The sequence below is a fragment of the Mytilus californianus genome, unplaced genomic scaffold (genome assembly GCF_021869535.1).
Source record: "Mytilus californianus isolate M0D057914Y unplaced genomic scaffold, xbMytCali1.0.p SCAF_9, whole genome shotgun sequence".
Lineage (NCBI taxonomy): Eukaryota > Metazoa > Mollusca > Bivalvia > Mytilida > Mytilidae > Mytilus > Mytilus californianus.
Window position 1 is genome coordinate 31,104,047 of NW_026262745.1, and position 27,728 is coordinate 31,131,774.

General features: G+C 32.1%; 1 protein-coding gene across 1 annotated transcript in view; it reads left to right on the top strand.

Annotated features, from left to right (window-relative positions):
* Positions 1 to 21,513, top strand: part of LOC127715071 (solute carrier family 4 member 11-like) — a 71,065-nt gene extending 49,552 nt beyond the window's left edge. The window contains exons 8-19 of the mRNA XM_052221098.1: positions 982 to 1,188; positions 3,342 to 3,426; positions 5,698 to 5,820; positions 6,911 to 7,024; positions 7,851 to 8,057; positions 8,914 to 9,100; positions 9,938 to 10,044; positions 13,617 to 13,791; positions 15,621 to 15,794; positions 16,161 to 16,353; positions 17,277 to 17,446; positions 19,332 to 21,513. Coding sequence (XP_052077058.1) covers positions 982 to 1,188; positions 3,342 to 3,426; positions 5,698 to 5,820; positions 6,911 to 7,024; positions 7,851 to 8,057; positions 8,914 to 9,100; positions 9,938 to 10,044; positions 13,617 to 13,791; positions 15,621 to 15,794; positions 16,161 to 16,353; positions 17,277 to 17,446; positions 19,332 to 19,392 — 1,803 coding nt within the window. The 3' untranslated portion in view covers positions 19,393 to 21,513. The remainder of the gene's footprint in view (positions 1 to 981; positions 1,189 to 3,341; positions 3,427 to 5,697; positions 5,821 to 6,910; positions 7,025 to 7,850; positions 8,058 to 8,913; positions 9,101 to 9,937; positions 10,045 to 13,616; positions 13,792 to 15,620; positions 15,795 to 16,160; positions 16,354 to 17,276; positions 17,447 to 19,331) is intronic.
* Positions 21,514 to 27,728: the final 6,215 nt, after the last annotated feature.

Below are 27,728 nucleotides of genomic sequence, written 5' to 3' on the forward strand. Positions count from 1 at the left end.
TAGATCAGCTGCTTTATTTAAACAATAGAGGTCTAGACAAGGATTGCTTATCAAAGAGTAAAGCCAACATTGTCAAAACCAATTTCAATTTAAACCATGTCATGTGGCAAAATTTAACCAAGATTTATGATTGACTAAATTTGGAAAAGATATCCATGCATGTCATGTTTATGATTATAATGAAACAAGAACTTAAGATGTTTTGTGAAGCAAAAAAGTTTCCCTAATGAGTAATAGATTGCTAAATTAAATTAGACTTTATAAATTCAGGCTTTAAATGTGAAATGATATATTGGAACTACAAATTGTAGCATGTGCTATGTCTGCTAGATATCAGGAATGTAAAATTTAATTGTGAAGGTCCTTTCCAGATAAAGACCAGTATTTCAGAATCTGCCACGCTTGACCTGAGAATTTACAACAATTGAACAATTTACATCATACAGCAATCACTTTTTATTAGTGGCGTCAGACATATTCTCTCCTGACATCAAAATTTTAAGGTAACGTCTGTGATGCACAGTAATGGCATCAAATAACAATAAGATGTATTGGTGATGCTGTCATAGCAGGTGACGCTGATCCTGTCTCTATCACACCTAGTCTTTCTCTTTCTGACTTCATGCCATTGTTTTTTTACCTTGATTTGTATCTTTTTATTTTGATTTATGAGATTTGAACATTTATTAAACTACCATTGCTTCTAATTTGAAAAAAAATCTGAACTAGTTTACTGTGGATTCATTTATTTTCGTGGGTACTAATTTTCGTGTATTGAGGAAAACTTGCATTTTCGTGGGTATTAAATTTCATGGTTTTGGCAATGTCTGCATACATTCCTTTAGAAAATTTCTAATTCGTTGAACATTTAAATTCGTGGTTCCCCTGTTCCCACGAAATCAACGAAAATTAATATCCAACGAATATTAATGAATCCACAGTAATATATACAGTTTTAAAAAAGTGTTCACTTAATTTCAGAAAGGAACAAAGAACGAGCTGGAAACTGGACGAACTTTTGCTACATTATTTTCTGATGTTTGTTTCCGCCTGCAGTTACTGGGAGCTAACACAGAAGAAGAATTCAAAAAGTTACTGGAAGATCAAACCAAAGAATTAGCAGACAGACAAAGAATGTCTCACACTGTAGTAAAGATACCACTAGCTAATGAAAAACCTAGTGATACTGTTAGTATACATCTTCATAGAACTCTTGTAACAACTGTTTTGATGGAGTTTTCAGTTGACCGGCTATAGGCAAAATTTCTGATACATTTTCTACTCCTGGCAGTGTAATTTTTCATCCAATCTCTCAGTCCACATGTCATGAAATAGAAATTCCTTCATAATATAAGTTCCAAATGGAAAAAGTATTCTGGAATATTATTTCCACTGGAATAAATATTACAGTATATGTTCCTAATGGAATAAATGGTATAGAATATTTGTTTCAACAGGAACAGATGTTATGACATTGTTTATAACAAAGTTTCTAGTGGAACATCTATTAGGCGGTACAAATATATGTTGACAGATGAACCTTATTGTATACTAATTTATATAATGTTGTTTTTTTCTTGTGCTTGTCCTTGATGTACATATGAAAATCATTCTGCTTGAGACATTAGTAGAATTGAAATAAACCAGATTATCACAGTACTGTAAAATCAGAAATTATTGCGAGGTTTTTATTACTGCAAATAATGCGACTGGGTGAGTATCGCAATAATAATCGCATTCTTATATCTGATGCATGTATCTGTATTAAGTTATTCCTGAAATCGCAATAATTAATCTCACATTTAAATCCATACTTCAGAAATCACAATAATTTATGAATTTACAGTATTCTTATATTATAACTAAAAAAAAACCTTTGAAAATGAGTACAAAATCACAATGTTTGAATGTAACCTTGATTATGATAAGACTCTGAAATCTACCAATTAAAATACTGGTTTTGGTGTTTCAAGCACAAATTTTGTATTCCAAGTACTGAGTAAAGTTTTATAACCAAAAGGCCAAAACCAAAGATTATCCAAAGATTATCCTCAAAAATAGCAGATTACCGGTATATTATTCCCCCACACAGTTGGGGCTATGTTGAATTCACCTTGTCTGTCTGTCATTGGTTTTTTTGTCAGTTAATGCCTTCAAGAATTATTTCTGTCACACTTTTCTCTGGTACACCCGAACACAATGACTTAGTGTTTTGTCAGCAGCTTGATAGTGATGTGTTGTGATGTTAGAACACTTATCTGGTCTCTCAGATACATACTTCGTGTTTATCGATGCTTTGAATATTTCAATATTCTGAATGAAATTGTAATTTTTCATCACACTTTTCTTGACAAGTATTGGACAGAGTGACTTCTTATTTAGTCAGCAGCTTGGCAGTGATGAATTGAACCTTTTGACGGGACGTATTATGATATACAAATGTCGTCTGTCTGTCCGGCGTAAACATGTCGCACCGTAACTTGAGAACGACTTATCCAAATTTCATGAAACTTAACATAGTTGTTTCTTATGATGGTCAAACGATCTGTATACTTTTTGGTGAAAATAAGATTAAAACTTTTTGAGTTACAGGACTTAGTAACTAAAACAGGTGTGTGTTTTTTTTCACATGTCGCGCCGTATCTCAAAAACAATTTATGATTATTGCTTAAAACTTTACACACTCCTTAGTTATATTAATCTTAAGATCTGTATACTTTTTGGTGATGATTCAAAATTTTATTTTTGAGTTATTGCGTATTTTGTAAAAAAAGGGGGAGGGGTTTTTCACATGTCGCGCCGTATCTCAAAAACGATTTATGATTATTGCTTAAAATTTTACACACTTCTTAGTTATATTAATCTAAAGATCTGTATACTTTTTTGGTTTTGATTCAAAATTTTATTTTAGAGATATTGATTTTTTTTTTTTTAAAAGGGGGGTTTTCACAAGTCGCGCCGTATCCCAAAAACGATTTATGATTATTGCTTAAAATTTTACACAATTCTTAGTTATATTAATCTAAAGATCTGTATACTTTTTGGTTTTGATTCCAAATTTTGTTTTAGAGATTTTGATTTTTTTGTAAAAAAAAGGGGGGTTTTCGCATGTCGCCCCGTATGTCAGAAACTATTTATGATTATTGCATAAAAATTCACACACAAGAAGACAGGCGTATCATGCGCTCATGGCGCAGCTGTTTATTTCTTTTATTTTCAACTGACATACCTTCGAAAATCAGAAAGAAAATTAGGGGAAAAAATAATATTGTTTGAACCTTTTAACAACTTGATGAACTACAGATTATCCCCAAAAGTAGCATATTGTGTATATATTTCAGAGAAAATGCAACTGTAGGATGTTTCAAGGAATTAAAGAAGATCTAAACAGAAGATTGCCACATTACATCTCAGATTATACTGATGGTAGGTTTTATATAGGACAGTGATAAAAAATTGAAGAAATATAATTTTCTCCAATGTTTAAATTTTAAAGTCTTGTTTGATGGCCCCACATTAAGTTGTCAGGGCCATATAGTTTTACCCTTATCTGTCATTCTGTCATTCCGTAACGAACAGTTATACAGACTTTTTTCTAAAAGCCTTCATTTATTGACCTGATTTTTAGTATGTGAGTCTACTATGAGGAGTTACAATACGAGTTTACGTTTGGTTCTGCTCCATTGATTTTTGCTGAAATTACAGGCTTTGGACTTTGAAAATTTTGTAAAAATAACAGTTATACGGACTTTCATTCTCAAATTTCCACTCCTAAAAATGGCTTTCATCTTTTTTTGCATGTGGACCCATTCGTGTTGTTTCGACACATCTAGTTTTATATGAATGACGTTTCATTTTTAGTGTCTATTGAAGATTTTTCTGATTTAAATACTTTTGACAGTACAAGAAATCTGATCTTTAGATGTTTATTTTAACATAGGTGTCTTAATTTTAATCCAAACTATAATTATAGAACTTTTTTAGCTCACTGGGGCCCGAGGGGCCCCATGTGAGCTTATGCCATCACTTGGCATCCGTCGTCGTTAGTCGTCTGTCGTCGTTGTCGTCGTCTGTCGTCGTAAACTATTTCAAAAATCTTCTCCTCTGAAACTACCAAATACCTTCAAACTTTAACTAAATGTTCTTTAGGGTATCTAGTTTATAAATTGTATCCAAAGTTTTGATCCATCGACAAACATGGCTGCCATGGCTAAAAATAGAACATAGGGGGCAAATGCAGTTTTTGGCTTATATCTCAAAAATTAAAGCTTTTAGAGCAAATCTGACACGTGGTAAAATTGTTCAGTTGGTCAAGATCTATCAGCTCTGAAATTTTCAGACGAATCAAACAACCCATTCTTGGGTTGCTGCCACCGAATTGGTAGTTTTAACAAAATTTTGAAGTTTTTTGTTATTATTTTGAATATTATTATAGATATATATAAACTGTAAGCAGCAATAATGTTCAGCAAAGTAAGATCTACAAAAAAGTTAATATGACCATAATTGTCAATTGACCCCTTAAGGAGTTATTGCCCTTTAAAGACAATTTTACACAATTTGTTCATCAAGTTTGCTAACATTTAAAAATCTTCTCCTCTAAAACTACTGGGCCAATTACCTTCAAACTTTAACTAAATGTTCCTTTGGGTATCTTGTTTATAAATTGTATCCGAAGTTTGTATCCATCGACAAACATGGCTGCCATGGCTAAAAATAGAACATAAGGGTCAAATGCAGTTTTTGGCTTATATCTCAAAAACTAAATCTTTTAGAGCAAATGTGACATGGGGTAACATTGTTCAGTTGGTCAAGATCTATCAGCTCTGAAATTTTCAGACGAATCGAACAACCCATTGTTGGGTTGCTGCCACCAAATTGGTAGTTTTTACAAAATTTTGCAGTTTTTTGTTATTATTTTGAATATTATTATAGATATATATAAACTGTAAGCAGCAGTAATGTTCAGCAAAGTAAGATCTACAAAAAAGTTAATATGACCAAAATTGTCAATTGACCCTTAAGGAGTTATTGCCCTTTAAAGACAATTTTACACAATTTGTTCATCAAGTTTTCTAACATTTAAAAATCTTCTCCTCTGAAATGCAGGTGAGCGATTCAGGCTCTTGAGAGCCTCTTGTAATTTGTAAAATCTACTGCCAAATGTGTAATTGATGCTACAAGAAAATTTTTGATCATACAGTTGACATGCTTAAAAATATGCCAATGCAGTTTTCGTAATTTTTCAATTTTCCAAATAAATATCAGCAATTATATACATGTGAACAAATTTACAGGTCCATAGAATATAATTGTCGTGTTAAACTGTAAAATTTCAAGGTTGGAGTTTCAGCACTATAGTACAATAAATAGATACATATCAAACCATATTAAAATTGAATTATTTCAATTAAGTTTTTAACTTTGTTTTCAAAAAGGATTTCAGGTTTTGTTCTTAAACCCAAAACCCAACTGTTTTGTACATTACTTTTAGAATTTTTCAACCAATTCCTTTTCATATTTTATGGGATTTTTTCACTACAAAATGAAAAGTCACCTAATTTTGATTTATAGCTGCAGATTGAGAAAGCAATATATTATTTCTATTCCAACTTATTCAAGAGTAAAAAATCTCACTATATTTGCTGAGAAGGATTTAAAAATGTAATTATTAAATATGCGATTATCTTCATGCAGGATTCACTGGAAATAAAACAATACAGAAGACGATATCTACAACACTATTCCTGTATTTTGCCTGTCTTATGCCATCCATTGCTTTTGGTGTACTGAATAATGAAAATACTAATGGTGCTTTAAGTAAGTAGAATACTGATTTCTTATATACTGTCAATTTTACATATCATATGCCCTGCGAGAAAAATTGCACTGCTCAACATTTGTTAAAAAAGGGAGAAGACATCAAGAAGGCTATCATAAACCATAAGGCCAATAAAAGCTGACAATACCATGGCTCTCTTGATATCATCTCTTTTGATATGTAGTTTGTTTCTCAACCGACCATCATTGTCAATTTCTAAATGTAATTCAAGATATGAGGCAAACTGTAAATAGATAATATACGGTCTTCTGATATGTATCTTGAATTTGATGGATTGCTGTTTTATTGGCAATCATACCACATCTTATTTATATTTAATGTTGAAAATTATATTTTATAAATGGAAAGTTAAAATAACCTATGGATATTTAATTTTTCAATTTGTGGGTAAAATTTTTATACAAGGGGAATAACTCAGATTATTTCATGAATATCTTCATAGCATTGCAGTATTTTTCCAAAAAAAGTTTAGAATTTAGATTCACTTATGTTGGTTATTAAAAATTAATGATATTTGACAGGATGAAATTTACACATGCAAGGATTCAGTCTAAAAATGAAATACAAAATGAACTTGGAAAAAGCTTTGATTAGAATTACAGTACAATGTATTTTATTGGGAAAACTGATCCTAAATGAGCACTATTTTTAATATTGGCATGTTCCCTTCTTGATGGAAATAACTAAATATATTTCACTGCTTGTTCTCACATTCCAAGTAGCCTCGTAGGCAATAAATGTCTTGATCAAGTATGTAAAATTTTCAGACAGTTCTCAAAATTGCAAAAATATTATTATTATTTATAAATAAGAAGATGTGGTATGAGTGCCAATGAGACAACTATCCATCCAAGTCACAATGTGTAAAAAGTAAACAATTATAGGTCAAAGTAAAACGAAGCCTTGGCTCACACCGAACAGCAAGCTATAAAGGGCCCCAACAAGATTTGTCTATATGTAAGTTATGATGATAGAATTATTTTCATTATTTTCAAAATTAGTATTGTTTTTACAGCTATGTTAAAATCAATTCTCACACAATTATAATGAAGAGATTTTACTTTTCAGATGTCCAGAAAGTGTTATATTCCCAGGTAATTGGTGGTTTATTCTTTGCAGTATTTGGAGGAACACCACAGATTATACTCCTGACAACGGCCCCTTTGGCTTTGTTTACAAAAAGTAAGTTACAAAGATTTATCTAATATTATTAAAGTATTCTACAAAAAAAATAATAAGGAAATTAAAAGCATTCGATGAAAAATATCCACGGATATTAATCTACATCCCTTTATAAATAAGAAAGTTGCTTTATACATGTTATAAATACAAGATTGAATGGGAGATTCAGTTGAAAATCTTGAAATGGAAAAAAAGGAAATCTTACTGGTCAGGTCTTTAAGTCATAAAGCTTAATTCAGTACTAGGGACTTCACTCAGATACACCAAATCCATTATTTGAGTCTTGAGTATGATAATCATATTAATCATAAACCAAAGCTTAATATGACTGTAAGCCTAGAATGTAAAACTTTATAACCCTCATTAAAATAACAATCAAGTCCCAAAAGTGTGCTTGTCAGGTTAGTTCATGCATTTTGTCAAGCAGATATATTTAATAAATTTAAAAAATATGCCCATCAAGTTTTTTCACAGTTTTTAAAATTCTTACTACGATATCGGGGGCCTCCGTGGCTGAGTGGTTTAAGTAGTCGAACTACTGTATCACTAGCCGGTCAACACTGAGGTTGTGAGTTTGAATCCCGTATATGGCAGGTGCCCTCGACTCCAATCTTAATTGACTATGATTGTCAGTTTTCCTATCAGTGGTTCTCTCTGGGCACTACAGCTTCCTCCACCAATAATAATTTACCACAATAGTGCTGAAAGTGGTGTTAAACACCAATCAATCAATACTTATCAATATCTTCCTATTTTGTGTGCTTTATTCTTTAGGATAGTTAATTTACTTTTTGATTTTCTTATCATTTCAAAATTTCTTTTTCAGTAATTTACAGTATTTGTCAAGACTTTAGTTTGGAATTTATGCCTATGTTTGCTTGTGTTGGACTATGGAACAGTTTTTTCCTGTTCCTATATTCATCATTTGGGTTAAGTAAACTTATGCAGTGGTCTACGAGATCCTCAGAAGAAATATTTGCTTTGTTCATATCTATAGCTTTTATTGTGGATGCATTGAAAAATACTGCACAAAGTAAGTTCAGTAAAAACCTCCAAACATTGAAACCCAAATACTCATGATTTTTTAGAAATGTAATTTGATAGGCAGATATTTGATATTAAAGTGAAAATCAATGGATTCAAAATAACATGAAATCAATATTAACTGTGTAGAATCTTGAAAAAAGTGTGGACCATGAAGAATTCTGTTGATTTAGTTATACCTGCATCGCCAAAGCCAAAAGCAGGTCTAGTAACTGCTCGACTCTGTGCAAAAGACCTTGGGTAAAAAAAAATTTATAAAGAGTTTTCACAACTTTTACATCTACTGTGCAGCCACTTCCTGTTTGCTGATATTTTGCTGTTTGAAATTTTACAACATTCATTCCATTTTAGGGCTATTCCATTAAAAGTTATGTGGGAGGGTAGGAAGGGAAGTTTAATTATTGAATGTGGGTCATGGGTCTTTTTTCAGTATGCGTCTATTACCATTATGCAAAATTATCTAAAAAATGGTTCTTGGTTGTAGGGATATTTTGAAAGTCCCTTCCTACCCTCCCACATACATTTTAATGGAATAGCCCTTACAAGGAAAATTTGCATCTAAAGTTTTCTTGGCTTCAATGAAAGGGAATGATCAGTTACGATTTAGTATATATGCAACCTCAATCAATTACATGCAGTGACGTAGGTCCAGACTCGGCATTGGTCTTGTTATTTATCTGGTTGGAATACTCAAGCATTGTTCTTTTATCAAGAGTAACTGATTAAATGATCCTGATTCATTTATTGTATGTAAAAATATTTTTTAACTTTAAAAATTTTAAATACAACTACTTGTATATGAATTGAATGATAAATACTGCATCACTACAACTATATATTTTCAGATTTTGCCAACCATTACAACATTCCAGCCTGTAACAACAACAGTAGTACATTTTCTACTACTAACACAACTGTTAATGTAACAACAACGATTATCACAGTCTGTGAGAGAGATGTTAGCTTGTTATACTTAATATTACTTTTAGGAACTCTGTGGTTAGGTGTGACATTATACAATTTTACAAAGACGTAAGTTATTCAACAAAATATTTACAGTGATTATTAATGTTTGCCTCAAAAGTGCATAAACCATAGTAAATTGTAACGACCATGTTTAAATCACAGGTCCTTGATAGGAGTAGACATCTGGCCTATAGTGGTCATAAAAGTTTAGAGCACAATTATCATACTCAGACTTAGAAATTAACCAATCAAAATTCTGGACATTGTGTTTCGAGCACAAGTTTTTGTACTCTGAGCACTGAGTAAAGTTTTACGAGGGACTTGGTACTTTTTTCCCTCCTCACAACTGAATAGTACAGCCTGAATTGAGACAGTTTTATTTGAAGTAGTCATAGAATATACCATAAAGTACCTCCATGGGAAAAGTACCAGTCACATAAAACTGTTATCAAGTTTAATATTTACTGATTTAAAAACTCATCAAAGATTATAACCTGGTACTGCAGACATATGTTTTCAACTTCATAAGACTATTCAGTGGGGCTGGAATCACAATAGTTGAAAGGGCAAATCATTTACTACGTTGGAGAACATTGAAATAAATAGTTCCAAAAATTTGTGCAAAATACAGCTAAGACTATCTGCATAATGAGTGGGAGTCTAATTAGTTAGCAATAGCCCACACCACACCTTGTTCTAGATATCTTGATTACAGCTGTATTATTTGAAATGATTTTGGAAAATGACAATAGACATAATAGATAGTAGCTGCAGGTTTTTCATTCTGATTAGCAAAACTAATAGATGCAATTTAAAATATATGAAAGATAAAAATACAATTTAGGACCATTTGAGATGTCGAAAATATTTTCGTATTAATCTTCATTTTTTCTATTATTTCAGACCATATCTAAATGCAGGAAAGAGAGAACTGCTGGCAGATTATTCTCTTCCTGTTTCTGTTATTATTATGAGTGTGTTTGGTGCTTTAGCCTTTAAAGATGTAACAAGTGAGTACTCCGTAATTACTTTTAAAATGAAAGTTAGTGTAGCAAGACTTTTGCATACTGTGTCTGGTTGCAAAAATTATTAGTGTTAAAAAGTTATAAAATGAAAATTTTGGTGCAAGAATTATGGTGGCAATGATAATCAGTCAGTGGGTTAAAAACATATTTTGCAGGTAACAATTGTACTACATGTATAAAACTGAAGAAGTCATCAGTATTGGAAATATTGATAATAAGCAAATTTTGCCTTGTAATACATTTTTAGCCCACCTGGCACAAAGGGCCAAGTGAGCTTTTCTCATCACTTGGCGTCTGTCGTCGTCCGTCATTGTTAACTTTTTACATTTTTAACTTCTTCTAGAGAACCACTGAATGGAATGAAACCAAACATGGCATGAATGTTCCTTATGAGGTGCTGACCAAGTGTTGTTACTTTGTAGCCGATCCATCATCTAAGATGGCCGCCAGCAGGGGGCTTAGTTTAACATAGGACCCTATGGGAAATACATACAAATGTCTTCTTTTAGAGAACCAGTGAATGGAATGAAACTAAACATGTCATGAATGTTCCTTATCAGGTGTTGACCAAGTGTTGTTACTTTGCAGCCGATCCATCATCCAAAATGACCGCCAGCAGGGGACTTAGTTTAACATAGGACCCTATGGGAAATACTTACAAATATCTTCTTTAAGAGAACCACTGAATGGAATGAAACAAAACATGGCATGAATGTTCCTTATGAAGTGCTGACCAAGTGTTGTTACTTTGCAGTCAGTCCATCATCCAAGATGGCCACCAGCAGGGGATTTAGTTTAACATAGGACCCTATGGGAAATACATACAAATGTCTTGTTTTAGAGAACAACTGAATGGAATGAAACCAAACATGGCATGAATGTTTCTTATGAGGTGCTGACCAAGTGTTGTTACTTTGCAGCCGATCCATCATCCAAGATGGCCGCCAGTGGGTGACTAAGTTTAACATAGGACCCTAAGGGAAATACATACAAATGTCTTCTTTTAGAGAACCACTGAATGGAATGAAGCCAAACATGACATGAATGTTCCTTATGAGGTGTTGACCAAATGTTGTTACTTTGCAGTTGGTCCATCATCCAAAATGGCCGCCAGCGGGGGACTTAGTTTAACATAGGATCCTATGGGAAATACATACAAATATCTTCTTTTAGAGAACCGCTGAATGGAATGGTACCAAACATGGCATAAATGTTTCTTATGAGGTGTTGACCAAGTGTTGTTACTTTGTAGTCAATCCATCATCCAAGATGGCCGCCAGCGGGGGACTTAGTTTAACATAGGACCCTATAGGAAATACATACAAATGTCTTCCTCTAGAGTACCACTGAATGGAATGAAACCAAACATGGCATGCATGTGCTTTATGAGGTGCTGACCAAGTGTTGCTACTTTGTTGCCAATTTACTGTTCAAGATGGCCACCAGGATATTTTATTAAATAACGGGACCAATATTAAGCCAAATTGGCCTCAATCATTATTTGGGTATCTGTTATGATTTTTATCTATCTTTACATGATTTCTAAAACCAAACTAGAGTCAGGTGAGCGACACAGGCTCTTGAGATCCTCTAGTTTCATCTGCCATTTATAAATTAATAGAAAATCGATAAAAATCATCTTTCACTTTGCAAAAACAACTAATTCTTGTGACACTCCTACAAATATAGAGACTATTGACAGTCATTTCTTCAGGATTAATGATTTTCTGATGCCTTTTTGTAACCTCTTGGTATTTGACCTGATAAAACAACAACAAACAGACAACAGGCTTGCTATTAATGTTTATGCATCACAAGCTCTTGCTATTTTAAAAATTATTGCCCTTTGATTTTTGTTAGAAGTAGAATAATACAATTTTCTATATTTTTCAGTGATAAAGAGTTTTAAGGCAGGTCCTTTAAGGTCAGACATGTTCCAGTTGATGCCATTTTATAATCTGTCGTCGTCCGTCATTGTTAACTTTTTACATTTTTAACTTCTTCTAGAGAACCACTGAATGGAATGAAACCAAACATGGCATGAATGTTCCTTATGAGGTGCTGACCAAGTGTTGTTACTTTGTAGCCGATCCATCATCTAAGATGGCCGCCAGCAGGGGGCTTAGTTTAACATAGGACCCTATGGGAAATACATACAAATGTCTTCTTTTAGAGAACCAGTGAATGGAATGAAACTAAACATGTCATGAATGTTCCTTATCTGGTGTTGACCAAGTGTTGTTACTTTGCAGCCGATCCATCTTCCAAAATGACCGCCAGCAGGGGACTTAGTTTAACATAGGACCCTATGGGAAATACTTACAAATATCTTCTTTAAGAGAACCACTGAATGGAATGAAACAAAACATGGCATGAATGTTCCTTATGAAGTGCTGACCAAGTGTTGTTACTTTGCAGTCAGTCCATCATCCACGATGGCCACCAGCAGGGGATTTAGTTTAACATAGGACCCTATGGGAAATACATACAAATGTCTTGTTTTAGAGAACAACTGAATGGAATGAAACCAAACATGGCATGAATGTTTCTTATGAGGTGCTGACCAAGTGTTGTTACTTTGCAGCCGATCCATCATCCAAGATGGCCGCCAGTGGGTGACTAAGTTTAACATAGGACCCTAAGGGAAATACATACAAATGTCTTCTTTTAGAGAACCACTGAATGGAATGAAGCCAAACATGACATGAATGTTCCTTATGAGGTGTTGACCAAATGTTGTTACTTTGCAGTTGGTCCATCATCCAAAATGGCCGCCAGCGGGGGACTTAGTTTAGCATAGGATCCTATGGGAAATACATACAAATATCTTCTTTTAGAGAACCGCTGAATGGAATGGTACCAAACATGGCATAAATGTTTCTTATGAGGTGTTGACCAAGTGTTGTTACTTTGTAGTCAATCCATCATCCAAGATGGCCGCCAGCGGGGGACTTAGTTTAACATAGGACCCTATAGGAAATACATACAAATGTCTTCCTCTAGAGTACCACTGAATGGAATGAAACCAAACATGGCATGCATGTGCTTTATGAGGTGCTGACCAAGTGTTGCTACTTTGTTGCCAATTTACTGTTCAAGATGGCCACCAGGATATTTTATTAAATAACGGGACCAATATTAAGCCAAATTGGCCTCAATCATTATTTGGGTATCTGTTATGATTTTTATCTATCTTTACATGATTTCTAAAACCAAACTAGAGTCAGGTGAGCGACACAGGCTCTTGAGATCCTCTAGTTTCATCTGCCATTTATAAATTAATAGAAAATCGATAAAAATCATCTTTCACTTTGCAAAAACAACTAATTCTTGTGACACTCCTACAAATATAGAGACTATTGACAGTCATTTCTTCAGGATTAATGATTTTCTGATGCCTTTTTGTAACCTCTTGGTATTTGACCTGATAAAACAACAACAAACAGACAACAGGCTTGCTATTAATGTTTATGCATCACAAGCTCTTGCTATTTTAAAAATTATTGCCCTTTGATTTTTGTTAGAAGTAGAATAATACAATTTTCTATATTTTTCAGTGATAAAGAGTTTTAAGGCAGGTCCTTTAAGGTCAGACATGTTCCAGTTGATGCCATTTTATAATCTTCCTGTCGGTGCTGTGTTTGGAGCTATGGGATTAGGATTCTGTTTATCTTTATTGTTCTTCATGGACCAAAATATTACAGCAGCTTTAGTAAATGGTCCACAGAACAAGTAAATACCTTAGATGTAGTCTATTATAGATAGTTGTCCATGGACATAATTGCATTTACTGTTTATTCCCTTTTCAGTCATGTTGGAGGGCAACATGTACTAATTCCTTCTCAAATTAACTAAATTCAATTTGTTATACTAACTGATAGACTTTCCTCAAAGATGCTTATTGAACAATTTTAATTTAATTAAAAATTGTATAATTCATCAATATGATCTGGCATTAGGATCTATTATCAGACTTACTCACACCTATTGTTTAAAGGGGCACTAGCTACGAGATATGAAAAAAATTAGAATATGATTTCGTTTGGTTCAATCATTAATAAAAGTTAAATGATGAAATAAAAAATTCGTTTAGCATCCAATTTGGTATAATTTTGACAAAATAAGCAAAGAAATATTGATGATGAATTATTCACTTGCAAGTGAATAATTCAACCTCATTAAATCTGTATTCATGTGACCTTCAATTTAACCCTTTAGCTAGAGATTGGTTACACATGCATAAGTCGAGTTCAGTCATTAAAAGGAAAAGAATGTCAACATTGAAAGTGAAACAAAGGTGAACCATTTAGTTGACTGATTCGATCCACAAAAAATCATTCTTATACAGGTAAAAATGTTAATTAGCTTATTTTTTTTAACCTATCACATGAGATTGAACAAACCTAAAAAAATCCAATTGCACGAGGTCGCAATCTATTTATATTTATGTTTATGTTTATATCGAGTTATGTGACCATTGGTAGTATTCGGAGGTCATCTCGATAGTTAATTAGATGGCGTCTAGACTAAATTACACATGAAATTCTGATATATATTATCGAGTACAGGCTTTCTTAACTGTTTATTTCAGACTTATTATAATTCTGACATAAATTTTAGTATGTTATAAATCAAATATGAGAATTTGAGTCAAATAGGTGAACATGAATTTGACAGCTAGTGCCCTTTTAAAGGACAAGGTGCTATTTGGGGAAAATTTGGCCCTTAAATCAAATATATTTCAAACTATCCTAAATTTTCAGAATAAGATGTTGAATGTAACTACCTAAAGAAAAAAAGAAAAAAAACAGACATGAAAAGACAATTAATTCAATAAAATGATAAAGTCAAGCAAAATCTTAACTATTTGATTTGTACATGCTTAGAAATAATGTAGAGCACAACCATCCCAAAAATAGATATTAAAACAGTAAGTGTATTATGATGCTTACAAATTGTTATTTGTAATGACAGCAGGCAATGTTATTTTGGTGAACAGAACCAGTTAAGCACCAAAATTGTGCTTTATCCTTTTGGTTATTCAAATAAGAAATATCAAACAATTTGCTCTCCAATGCAGTGGCCAAGGGAAATAACTCAAGCTCAAATACACTAATGGGAAACAATATGATACAGAAAAAAATGAAAGAATCTTTTCAATACATTGCCATTTTGTCATGTTTATTTCGAATGTAAAACTGCAAAAGTTAAAGTAACATAAGGAAAAATATCTATTCAATATGAATAAAAAGAAATGTGGGATACACTTAATGAAAATTAAATCAATTTCAGGATATCCTTAAATTGAATTGTGGAGGTATTGAAATAATTGTGGACCTCCATAAATATTTTAGGATATCCTGAAATCCAATTTACGGAGGTCCTGAATTCAAATTATGGTGGAGGTCCTGAAATATTTCTGGATCTCCTTAAAAACAATAATTTTGACTAAATGGATGCCTTATACTCACCATATGGTAAGCAAACCTGCTACACAAGACCACAGAAGTGGTTGGTGTTATACTGAAGTGAAAACAGTCTATTATTTGCTTACATTTCAGAATGAAGAAAGGAACAGCATATCATTGGGATTTGTTGGTAATTGGAGTAATCAATGTTGTCCTAAGTTTACTAGGATTCCCATGGGTACATGCAGCACTTCCACATTCACCATTACATGTGCAAGCCCTAGCTGATGTGGAGGAAAGAGTTGATCAGGGACATATTTATAAAATGTATGTCTACAGTTTAATGTGTTTTAAATTACTTTGTCTTAACATGGATTGTAAATTCTTAAATAAGTTCTACAATACTAAATAACTAATTACAATCATATCACTTAGGGAATGTTAAGGAGTGTAAACAGCCCCTGCCACTATGTGGCTACTTAGGCCTACAGTTCAAACTTAATGACAAAAGACGAGTTTTATATCTGTAGTGCTTTAAACAAAAACCCTAAATAAAAAAAATATCTGTGTAATCAGTTCATGTGAAAGTTTAAATAAATTTTTTACAGATGTGTGAACCCTGTACATTGCATGCTTTTCAAATCATTTCATATTAACATGCAACTAATACTGTTGGTTTTCTTCTTTGTACAGACTTGTAAAAGTTAGAGAGACGAGAATAACAGCTATATTTTCCCACATACTGATTGGACTCTCCTTACTGATAACTCCAGTACTGTCATACATCCCTACTCCTGTGTTATATGGACTGTTCCTGTATGTTGGAATAACTTCTCTGTATGGAAACCAGATGTTTGAAAGAATAATGTTGCTATTTACTGAACAGGTATTTGGTCTATTGATAGTTTTTTGTCCCCTGCATAACGTGTTGTGTGGGGCATGAAAATACCTCACAGGTACAATTCTTGCTAGATTTTTATAAAACTTATACTATAGGTTAATATCAGCAATATCTCGAACAAATTTTATAATGGTGGCCGATCGACTTTTTTTAAAAGATTTATGCCCCTTGGAAATATTGAATTTATGGAAAATGGCCTCGCTAGCGCTATTTATTTAGTTATTGCCCTTGTATCTTGGATAGATAAAATATGTGCAAGGCAGGGGACATTGTAACTCTGTTCTTTTATCTTATGAGTTTTTTTCTTTGGGAATAGCAGTAATTGTAAAAATTGCAGTCAGTATAGCAATTTATAATGTATTGACCAATGACAACAAAGGTGTGCTCCTATTTATTTAGAATTATATTTGCAAGCATTGGTTGAACCTTAATTCATTTTTCACTATTTTTTTATTACATGAAAATCAATAAGAATTACTATAAATTCAGAATTTATTGTGTGTATTTTAATTATTGCGATTGTTGAACAAAGGAAACAAATGCGAGATTAATGATTGTCATTTCAGAAAATGATGCATACTAAAAATGCTTACAAAATTAAAATTTTATTTTTGTGATAGACTTATCTCTTTACAATAAAAACAACAAAAACAGCACAAAAATTTCTGAATTGACTTAGTAGCCTGGATACCATTGTAACTATCTTTTCAAAATTTCTGGATCTGTGCCTGATATTTAAGTGCTTTGTGCAATGTATTGTATCAGTGAAATTGATTTTGATACTTTTCTGATAGTGGTATTGAATATTTATGTTTCAGTTATCACTTTTAAGTAAAATCATAATAATGCATATTGTACAAGATAACAATATTTTTGCATGTTTTATTATTTTTTCCTTTCAATTATAGAATGCGTATCCACCAAACCATTACATAAGAAGGGTGCCCCAGAGAATGATGCACCTGTTTACAGTACTACAGTTACTACAGCTTTTGGTTTTGTGTGGACTAGGATTTGCACCGTATCCATATCTGAAAATGTTCTTCCCTGTTCTGATATTTCTACTGATTCCTTTAAGGTAATGTTGGAAGAAGTAAATAAAAAAAATCAATTGAACAAAACTATAAGATTTCCTTATTCAGCTACATTTTTTTCTAATCATCCAATATTAAAATAAGAAGATGTGGTATGATTGCCAATGAGACAACTCAAGAGACCAGAGACGAAATTCATACCATCATCTCGTTTAGTAAGTTTAGATATTTTATGTGTCTGATAATATTTCACAGCCCACCAGTGGAGCGAATTACATATAAACTCCAAATAAACCATTTTGTTTTACCTACCAATAGTTCACACCACCATTATTATTATACTCTGCTTAAAGAAGTTGGATATCCTCGGTTGTCATTGTGTCCTTTGTTGGGTTGTTTGTTCTTTCGTTCATTCTATGGACCTTGTCTTATTAGTCCCCTACCGTCGAAGTCAAAGGGGACTTTAGGTTTGCACTACGTCTGTCTGTCCGGCAAATCAGTTTTCCATGCTTTTTTTCTTCGTGCTTGAAGATATTGAGTTGATATTTGGTATATAGTTTTATCATGACTAGTTACTGGTCCGATGATTTTGTGCACACTTATGGTCTTTGACTTGAAAAATCCACGCAAGTAATCAGTTTCTGCATGTTTTTTCATCATGCTTAAAATTATTGATTTGATATTTGGTATATAGTTTTACCATGACAAGATACAGATCAAGTTTTAATTTAATTCGTTCGGATCATTTTTAGCTCACCTGGCCGAAAGGCCAAGTGAGCTTTCTCATCACTTGGCGTCCGTCGACTGTCGTCCCTCTTCTTTGTCGTCCGGCGTCGTCGTCTGTTAACTTTTACAAAAATTTTCTCCTCTGAAACCACTAGGCCAAATTTAACCAAACTTTGGCCACAATCATCATTGGGGTATTTAGTTTAAAAAATATGTCCGATGACCACACCTGTCAACCAAGATGGCCAACATAGCTAAAATTAGAACATAGGGGCAAAATGCATGTTTTGCCTTTTTTATTTAAAACAGCTGTAAAAAGAGAAATTCTGACAGATGCAAAAATGTTCAGAATGCTGAGCTCTTACCATTGTCTTTTGACGTCAAAACTGTCAGACGACTTCTTATAGGAGTAATTGCCCTCAAATGATGGATTTTACCATTTTAAATGTTTTCCCTATTATCTTGAAAATTATAAAATATAGAGGGAAACTTTAAATAGCAAAAATGATCAGCAAGACAAGATCTACAAATAAGTCATCAAAGACCAAAATCTTCTGACAATTCCTTATTAGAGTTATGGCCCTTTAATGAAAATTTTTACCATATTTTGGCATTTTTGCCTAATATCTTGAAAAATGGTATAAATAGATAGAAACTTTCAATAGCACAAATGATCAGAAAGGCAAGATCTACAAAGAAGCTGATGATATTTTAATGTTGGTTTGGTTTGGAGTAAGACTTGTATCTTTGCAAAATTCATCACTTGAAATGCAGGTCAATTTAAAGATAAGAAAAATGTTGTATGAATGCAAATAGAGAAGAAATGATGTAGATGTAACATTTTTAATTTTCACTGCAATGTAGTTTTGTGTTCCAGAGTTGTGCTCCATTAAAAATGGAAAAATAGGAAAATGAACTGATTGAGTTTTTAATGATCCACCTACCATATTAGAGGCTTGATATTTTCCAGTCTGTGCATTCATCCATCCATCAAACAGTCCAACTGTCTGTCCCATTTCAGGTTAAAGTTTTGATTTAAGGAAGTTTACCATGAAGTTGTGGTCACATCAACTTGAATTTAAGTAGCATGTCAATTATGATATGAACTTTTTATAATAAATGCCAAATTAGTTTTTTTGACACAGATTTTACAGTTCATTGAACATTGTCTTATATTTATATCTGGTATGTCTTCTTTTACAGACACAAAGTGATCCCTCATCTTGTTGACCAGAGATATCTGAAAGCTATGGATAGCCATTAAATTTTATATTCTGTTGATCAGAATATGAATATATATATATATAACAGATGATTATACTGATTTTTTATCCTTGTTGATATTTGTTGATGTTTTTTTATATTTAGTATTGTGTTAAAACTGTATGCAGTGTGTAGAAGAATTGATTTTGTGTCTTAAAGGATCATTAGGGTTTTCACGTTTACATGTACATCAATATAAGTGTAAATTACATTATGCACCAATGTATGCAACAAAATTGCTTGGCTTGTTTGTTAAATTTTTTGGTTTAGATATTTACTTTCCTTGCCACTCAAAAGAAATTTGTATTTTTTCAGTTGTATTGTAGAGATTAGTTCTACAAACAATACCAATAGACAATTTTCATATCAACCCTACTATTGACTCTGGAGTATATAATTTCTTGACAGGATACCTACTCAACGATAAGACATTCTGGTGCTTTGTCAAGTAAGAGCAACTGAAAAAAGTAAAATCAAGCTAAAAATCAGAGCAATTTTGGGAAAAAAATAACCGTTTTCCGATGATGATTTTTTCGTGTAAAGAAAACATAAACATAGCACAAGGACATTGTTGTCCAACATTAGGGGAAATGATTTACAGAAATTATAAAATCCAAAATTAAAGTTGTTATTATGAAAATGGACTTATTGAAATACCATAACTAAGGTTAAGAATTTATGCAAATATATATAATAAAAATGCACTGAAAAAAAAGTATTTAAAATTATTGTATGCAACATTATACTTTTTGCTGAACACACACTAAAGTAAGCTTGTATTATACTTCAATAGCAATGCATCAAAAGGGTTGCATTATTTCTAGGTTAACCTAAAATTGTAATATTGTTACTGAAAATACAGAAATGTTTGCTATGTTTTTATTATTATGAAATTGCGATAGAATTGCACAAAAATTAAAACTCCCATTTTAAATTTTGATATCTTTATTGGTATGCAGTATATATAGATTATAATTAAACATGGCATTTTTCATATCAGACCTCTTATCAGCCCTAGGTCATGATATCAGTCCGAGAGCTGACAGGCTCGAGGGATGATTTTGACCATGGGCTGTTTATGAAAAATGACATGTTATGTTCTTTTTATCATATACTTCAGCAGAAGACATACAGACAAGAACTTTTTTTAAAACTTTGAAAAATGCATTTATCGTATTGTTTTTTTGCTTTTTTTAATAATATTTTTTTCCTGTTTCCTAATATTTGTTTTTCTATCCTACTTAGTTAAATTTGCAGAATGACATCAAAATGCCACAGGATAATATTACAGAATGGCATGCGATAATAACCGGAAGCAGTTGATATAAACCGGAAGCAGTTGATATAAAGCGGAAGCAGTTGATAACGAAAGATTCAGACAGCTAAGACAATTCTTCAAATTTAATGAATAAATATATGAACAAATAAGTTTTATCAAGGGTACAATTATACCATTATTTTCTATAAGTATATGATAAATCCTGATATTGCAATAATTAATGACATTTTTGTGTATTGTTGAACAATAGCAGTAATAAATGCACACAAAAGTTACTGAATATGCAGAAAGTTTGTATTATATTTATATTGTATTTGTTCAGTATTGCAATCGACTGATATATTATGACCTTCCAAAAATATGAAAGTCTTGTAGTATGCTTCCTCAGACATAAATCAATTTTAAATTTAACGTACTGTGTGCAACAAGAAATTGAGCACATTGATGTGTATAGTTATTTTATGTCTGAGGTCTAAACATTTCTTGACAAAGTCTCCGAGGCAAGACTTAGAGGTGCTGTTTCATGCAGGGTCAACAATTTGTTCAAGTTTATGATTATGTCAGAACCACCAATGCTAGGTCAATGATATTTGGGTTGCAGTTGTATAAGCATCTTCATATTTAATTTAGATGGAGATTATTGTGCTACTTTTTTTATTAGAGCCCCGGATAGAGGATACAGGAGCCCTATATATATATAGTTTTCACTTTGTCTGTCATGCTGTCTGTCCATCCATAATTTTTGTAAACACAATAGCATCAAAAGTATAGATAGGAGACCAATGAAATTTTTTACAGTTGTTGTGCCATAATGTGTAGACGTGCATACTATATTTTGGTGAAATTTGGCTTATTCATTATTGAAAAAGTTTTATTTTTTTGTTAATCAAAATCACAAATTTTGAGAAATGTCTTTTGTAAACGCAAAAACTCCAAAAGTATAGGTAGGGAGCCAATGAAATTTTTCACAATTGTTGTGCATAATATTAGTTGTGCATATTATATTTTGGTGAAATTTGGCTCATTTATTTTGGAAAAAAATTTGCTTTTTGTTAAAAAATCTTATATTTTGAAAAATGTCTTCTTATAATAGGATTTTAACAATAACTGATATATAGGTGTATTTAATAAGTTATTTCAAAGAGATTGACAAATAAAAATAGGTAAAAACTGACTTTTTGTTAAAAAATCACAAATTTTGAGAAGCATCTTCTTGTGGTAGGATGTGATTGAAAATTGATATTTAATATAAGCATAATATGCATTACAAATTATTTCTCAAGTCAAAATTGGTTGAAAACTTAGGTTTTTGTTAAAACATATCTTTTGCTATTGAGAAATGATTTTCTGTGTCAAAATTATTTGTTGCCCACCATTTACGAAAATGCCCACCAAAATGAATAGTGCTTGGATTTAAAAAAAACATATATAGAGCGAGAACAAATCCTGAATTAATTGCTGGTTCGAAATTTATGATATTTGATAACTTTGGACATTTGCTTTGTATGCATCAGTCTCCTTGCCTCCCAAAATAATGTATAAGAGGTGCCCTTGCTAACATGTCAGTTTACTAGTTACCATTTACTGTGGATTCATTATTATTTGTGGTATACCTGTAAATGCTGGATTCTTTATATCTTTTGGGAGGGATTGTAAATGCCAAAAAGTATAATACCCCTGGCTCTCCTTAAATCCACCACTGTTTTATTCAAAAGTTTTTCTCAACTTGGAGCCAGCTGTATAAAAAGACATTTGTTTATAGTTAAAAACTTTATGTTGACCTTTCTATGTCATTTTGGAGATATATGTCTTTGGGTTGCTGTCTCATTGATGTGCACCCTTCATCTATTATTCATTTGTTTTAAGTTTTAGGTGGTCAAATAATTTGAACAAACCATGAAGAAAAGTTTCCTATCTGAATACACATCAGGTATGATATTTGCTCTAAATAGTACTCATTGATGCTGGTTGTAGAGTTCTCTTTCACAGTTACTTGTGAATTACTGTATAGTGTATATGTACAGGTACATAAATATGTTACTTTTTCAAGTGTTTAAGGAGTTGAAGATATATACAAAAATGTAAAGGGACTTTTCAAATGTACAGATCCTAACTGTCTTTGTACATGTTTATGTTAGTGTTATCTCCTACTAGACTGAACCAAACTCTGATTGCAAGTCTTGTTTAGTCTCTTAAACTGGTTCCTAGTACTGTCTTGTTGATTTTCATTCTTATTTTTAATTAATTTCATTTACGACAATTAAAAAGCCTCTGAGTATCTCAAGCAAACTGTTTTTTTGTTGTTATTTTTTTGGAGGGGAAGGGGGTGTTCTATAGGAATCATCCTATCTGTCTGTCAGTCTGTCTGTCCGTCTATCTGTCCACCTGACCGTGTACTCAGACTGGATGAATACTTTTTAACTTTACACATTTGTAGAACAGGACCTGAGGATATTTATTAAGGAATATAATCCCAGTCCAGCATGTGAAAGGGGAGATAATTAGATATGCGTGCAGTGGTTATCCTTTTAAGTTCACTCACATTTTTAGTTTTTTATTATTTGAAATTTATTATTGGTTTATATTGTTTTGTAGATAACTTTTGCTTTTATATTTTCTTAGTTTATAGATGTATTGTTTCACTTATTGAGAACAAGTGTATTTTCGTCCTAGATGGGTTTTAGTAGACATTTATTTCTTTTTTTTTTCTTAATTTTTAGATTGATGGTTTTACTTGAGTCAAATATTGTTGTAGTTTTAGACGGGTTTACATTGCTTTTGTGTATGGTGATAGTGTCTGTCAACATAAAGAAAATGTTGATGCTTTTGCATTAGTTGTTAAGTTTATAGTTTTTCAAATTTATATATATAAATATATATATATATATATCATATTATGATTTTAGTCCCTTGCTAATTTAAAATGCTTGAAGAATTAAAGGTAGCTGCTACACATTATCATAAAAGATTATGTATATACTGAGGTTCATGTTTGAAATATCTGTGTTATGTATATTATACTTGGGTTAATTTTTCACAAAACATTGGTATGTATAAATTATTATGCTCAATGTTAACTTTCACAAAACTGTGTTCACTTTGTATAATGCATAAATTTCAAGATTACAGAAAAGAAGAAAAAGCAATTTTAATTTGGCAATTCATACTGATGAAGGATATTCATTATCAGAAACATGTATTTATTTTTTTGACATAGAAATACAGAGTTTCCGTCCATCTGTCTTTTTGTTTGTCCGTCAGGTCTTGTTAGTGCTCTCACATGTACAATTCTTGCCAGATTTTTATAAAACTGATATCATAAGTTTATATTAGCAATTTCTTGGACGAGTTTGAAAATCAGTGCCAATGAACTATTTTTAAAAGAGTTATGCCCTTGGAAACTATAATTATATGGAAAATTGCATCGTTAACACTCTCACATGTACAATTCTTGCCAGATTTTTATAAAACTGATATCATAAGTTTATATTAGCAATGTCTTGGATTAGTTTGAAAATCAGTGCCAATGAACTATTTTTAAAAGAGTTATGCCCCTTGGAAACTTTAATTATAAGGAAAATTGCATCGTTAGCACTTTCACTTGTACAATTCTTGCCAGATTTTTATGAAACTTATATCATGGGTTTATATCAGCAATGTTTAGGCAAGTTTGAAAATCAGTGCCGATCAACTATTTTTAAAAGAGTTATACCCCTTGGATATATTAACTATATGGAAAATTGCATCGTTAGCGCTCTCATGTGTACAATTCTTGCCAGATTTTTATGAAACTTATATTGAAGGTTTATATCAGCAATGTCTTGAACGAGTTTGAAAATTAGTGCAGATCAGTTATTTTCAAAAGAGTTATGCTCCTTGGAAATATTGATTATATGGAAAATTGCATTGTTAGTGCTCTCATGTCTTGCCAGAATTTTATGAAACTCATATCATAGGTTTAAATCAGCAATATCTTTGACACTTTCAAAAATAAGTGCTGATCAAATATTTTAACGAGTTATGCCCCTTGGAAATATTGATTGTACAGGAAATTGCATTGAATTTGCTCTGAAGCCTTCATTTCTCGAAGATATTTTTAAAAAGTTTTAAAGAACAAAAGATAAGTGTTTTTTTAGTTACTGCCCTCTGATAGATAGAATATGTGCAACAAGAGGGACATTGGAACTCTGTTATTCAATATTTTTTTGTCATGGAAAGTTGTTTTGTTAGCACTTTCATACCTATATTTTTCGTAGGATTGTTATGAAATTAAAATTAATGGTTTATATCAGCAAAGCCGGAGGCGATCTCCAAAATCAGCGCTGATCAATAATTTTTTTACAGGACTCCTGTCCCTTTGAAATTCAATTTGTATTGAACATTGTAAGCACTCTCACATCTTCATTTCTTGTTGGATTTTATGAAATTTGCATCAAAGGATTTTACCAGCAAGGCCTTGAATAAGTGCTGACCATTTTTTAATTTTTTTAATGGAGTTATTCCCTTTGGAAATAGAAATTATAAATGAAAAATAACATTGTAAACATCTTAATATTTATGAAAAAGTTTTAAAAAAAAATTGTGTATAGTTGTTGTATTCACGGTGTTTGGACTTCAAGATGAACATATAATGTGATTTTGTAATTGTTAAAATCTAAAATCTTGGAATAAATAGTTTTATGTTAAAATTTAAGTGCCAACATTTTTCATTTATTTTTTTATTTGTGATGAAGTCTCAATTCAATAAACAAATGACAGCCTCATACGATATGTTTTTTATTTCAATTTGAATCACTCAGCATTTCACAATCATTATTGTTGAAAGCAAGTTCAAAATACACATGAATAAACATATCAACAGTGATCCTAAAAAACTAGTACGCATAGTTTCAACATTTTTGCTATAACTTTAACCCTTTTCAAATTGCAAATCATCAAAATATCAGCATAATATTTCATATTGAAACAAACCAACCACAACTTTTATTATTTCCTCAAATACCTAAATGTAGATTTTGGATATACATAAGTGAAAGATCAATTAACCCAACACAGCAAACAAAAACGTCTACAGGTCAACATATATATCATCTTTAACAGACTCCAAATTGTCCCAAATCAACAAAAGTTGTGAATAATTTTAACAGAGATTATCAAAGATTTGCCATCAACATGACAAAAAAGTTCATAACAGACATGAATGAGGTTCATGAACTGGACCAACCACATGACTATGTGGTGGGGTTAGCTATTTTTAGATTTCAAACTTCCCCCTTATTAGTTTGCATGTTTTTTATCGTATTTTTGAATCAGCACTTCACAAATTTTAATTCACCAAAGGACTTTTTTCTAAGTGACTTTACCTTAGTTTTATTCTTGTATGTCTACCAAAACACTTATTTCACAAACACATCCCATACTAACTGCATTGAAGTTAACAAAGGAAATCCTTACAATTGTTTTGTTTATTTGTATATTGTTTATTGAAAAATAGAAGTGATATTATTCTCTAAACTTATTGGCTAGTCAATGTAAGAAGTGCAATAATTTACAAACAAATGTTTTCAGTTTTTGTTTATTATCAGTTATTTGTTGTTTATTTTAATTGTACAAATATATTTATATAGATGACTGTTAGAATAAAACTGTTTGTATTGAATAATGACTTTATTGATGTTATATTTCCATGAATGAGACCATGATGCACTGCATCCAGGCCCTTGATTATGATGACTTTATTGATGTTACATTTCCATGAATAAGACCATGATGCACTGCATCCAGGCCCTTGATTATGATGACTTTATTGATGTTACATTTCCATGAATAAGACCATGATGCAGTGCATCGAGGCCCTTGATTATGATGACTTGATTGATGTTAAATTTCTATGAATAAGACCATGATGCACTGCATCCAGACTTTTGATGATGATGACTTTAATGATGTTACATTTCCATGAATGAGACCATGATGCACTGCATCGAGGCCCTTGATTATGATGACTTTATTGATGTTACATTTCCATGAATAAGACCATGATGCACTGCATCGAGGCCCTTGATTATGATGACTTTATTGATGTTACATTTCCCCGAATGAGACCATGATACACTGCATCCAGGCCCTTTATTATAATGACTTTATTGATGTTAAATTTCTATGAATAAGACCATGATGCACTGCATCCAGACTTTTGATGATGATGACTTTAATGATGTTACATTTCCATGAATGAGACCATGATGCACTGCATCCAGGCCCTTGATTATGATGACTTTATTGATGTTACATTTCCATGAATAAGACCATGATGCACTGCATCGAGGCCCTTGATTATGATGACTTTATTGATGTTACATTTCCCCGAATGAGACCATGATGCACTGCATCCAGACCCTTGATTATTGATGTTACATTTCCATGAATGAGACCATGATGCACTGCACACAGACCCTTGATTATGATAACTTTATTGATGTTACATTTCCATGAATGAGACCATGATGCACTGCATCCAGGCCCTTGATTATGATGACTTTATTGATGTTACATTTCCCCGAATGAGACCATGATACACTGCATCCAGACCCTTGATTATGATGACTTTATTGATGTTACATTTCCGTAAATGAGACCATGATGCACTGCATCCAGGCCCTTGATTATGATGACTTTATTGATGTTACATTTCCATGAATGAGACCATCATGCACTGCATCCAGACCCTTGATTATTGATGTTACATTTCCATGAATGAGACCATAATGCACTGCATCCAGACCTTGATTATGATGACTTTATTGAGTTACATTTCCATGAATGAGACCATGATGCACTGCATCCAGACCCTTTATTATGATGACTTTATTGATGTTACATTTCCATGAATGAGACCATGATGCACTGCATCCAGACCCTTGATTATGATGACTTTGTTGATGTTACATTTCCCCGAATGAGACCATGATGCACTGCATGAAGACCCTTGATCATGATGACTTTATTGATGTTACATTTCCATAAATGAAACCATGATGCATTGCATATAGACCCTT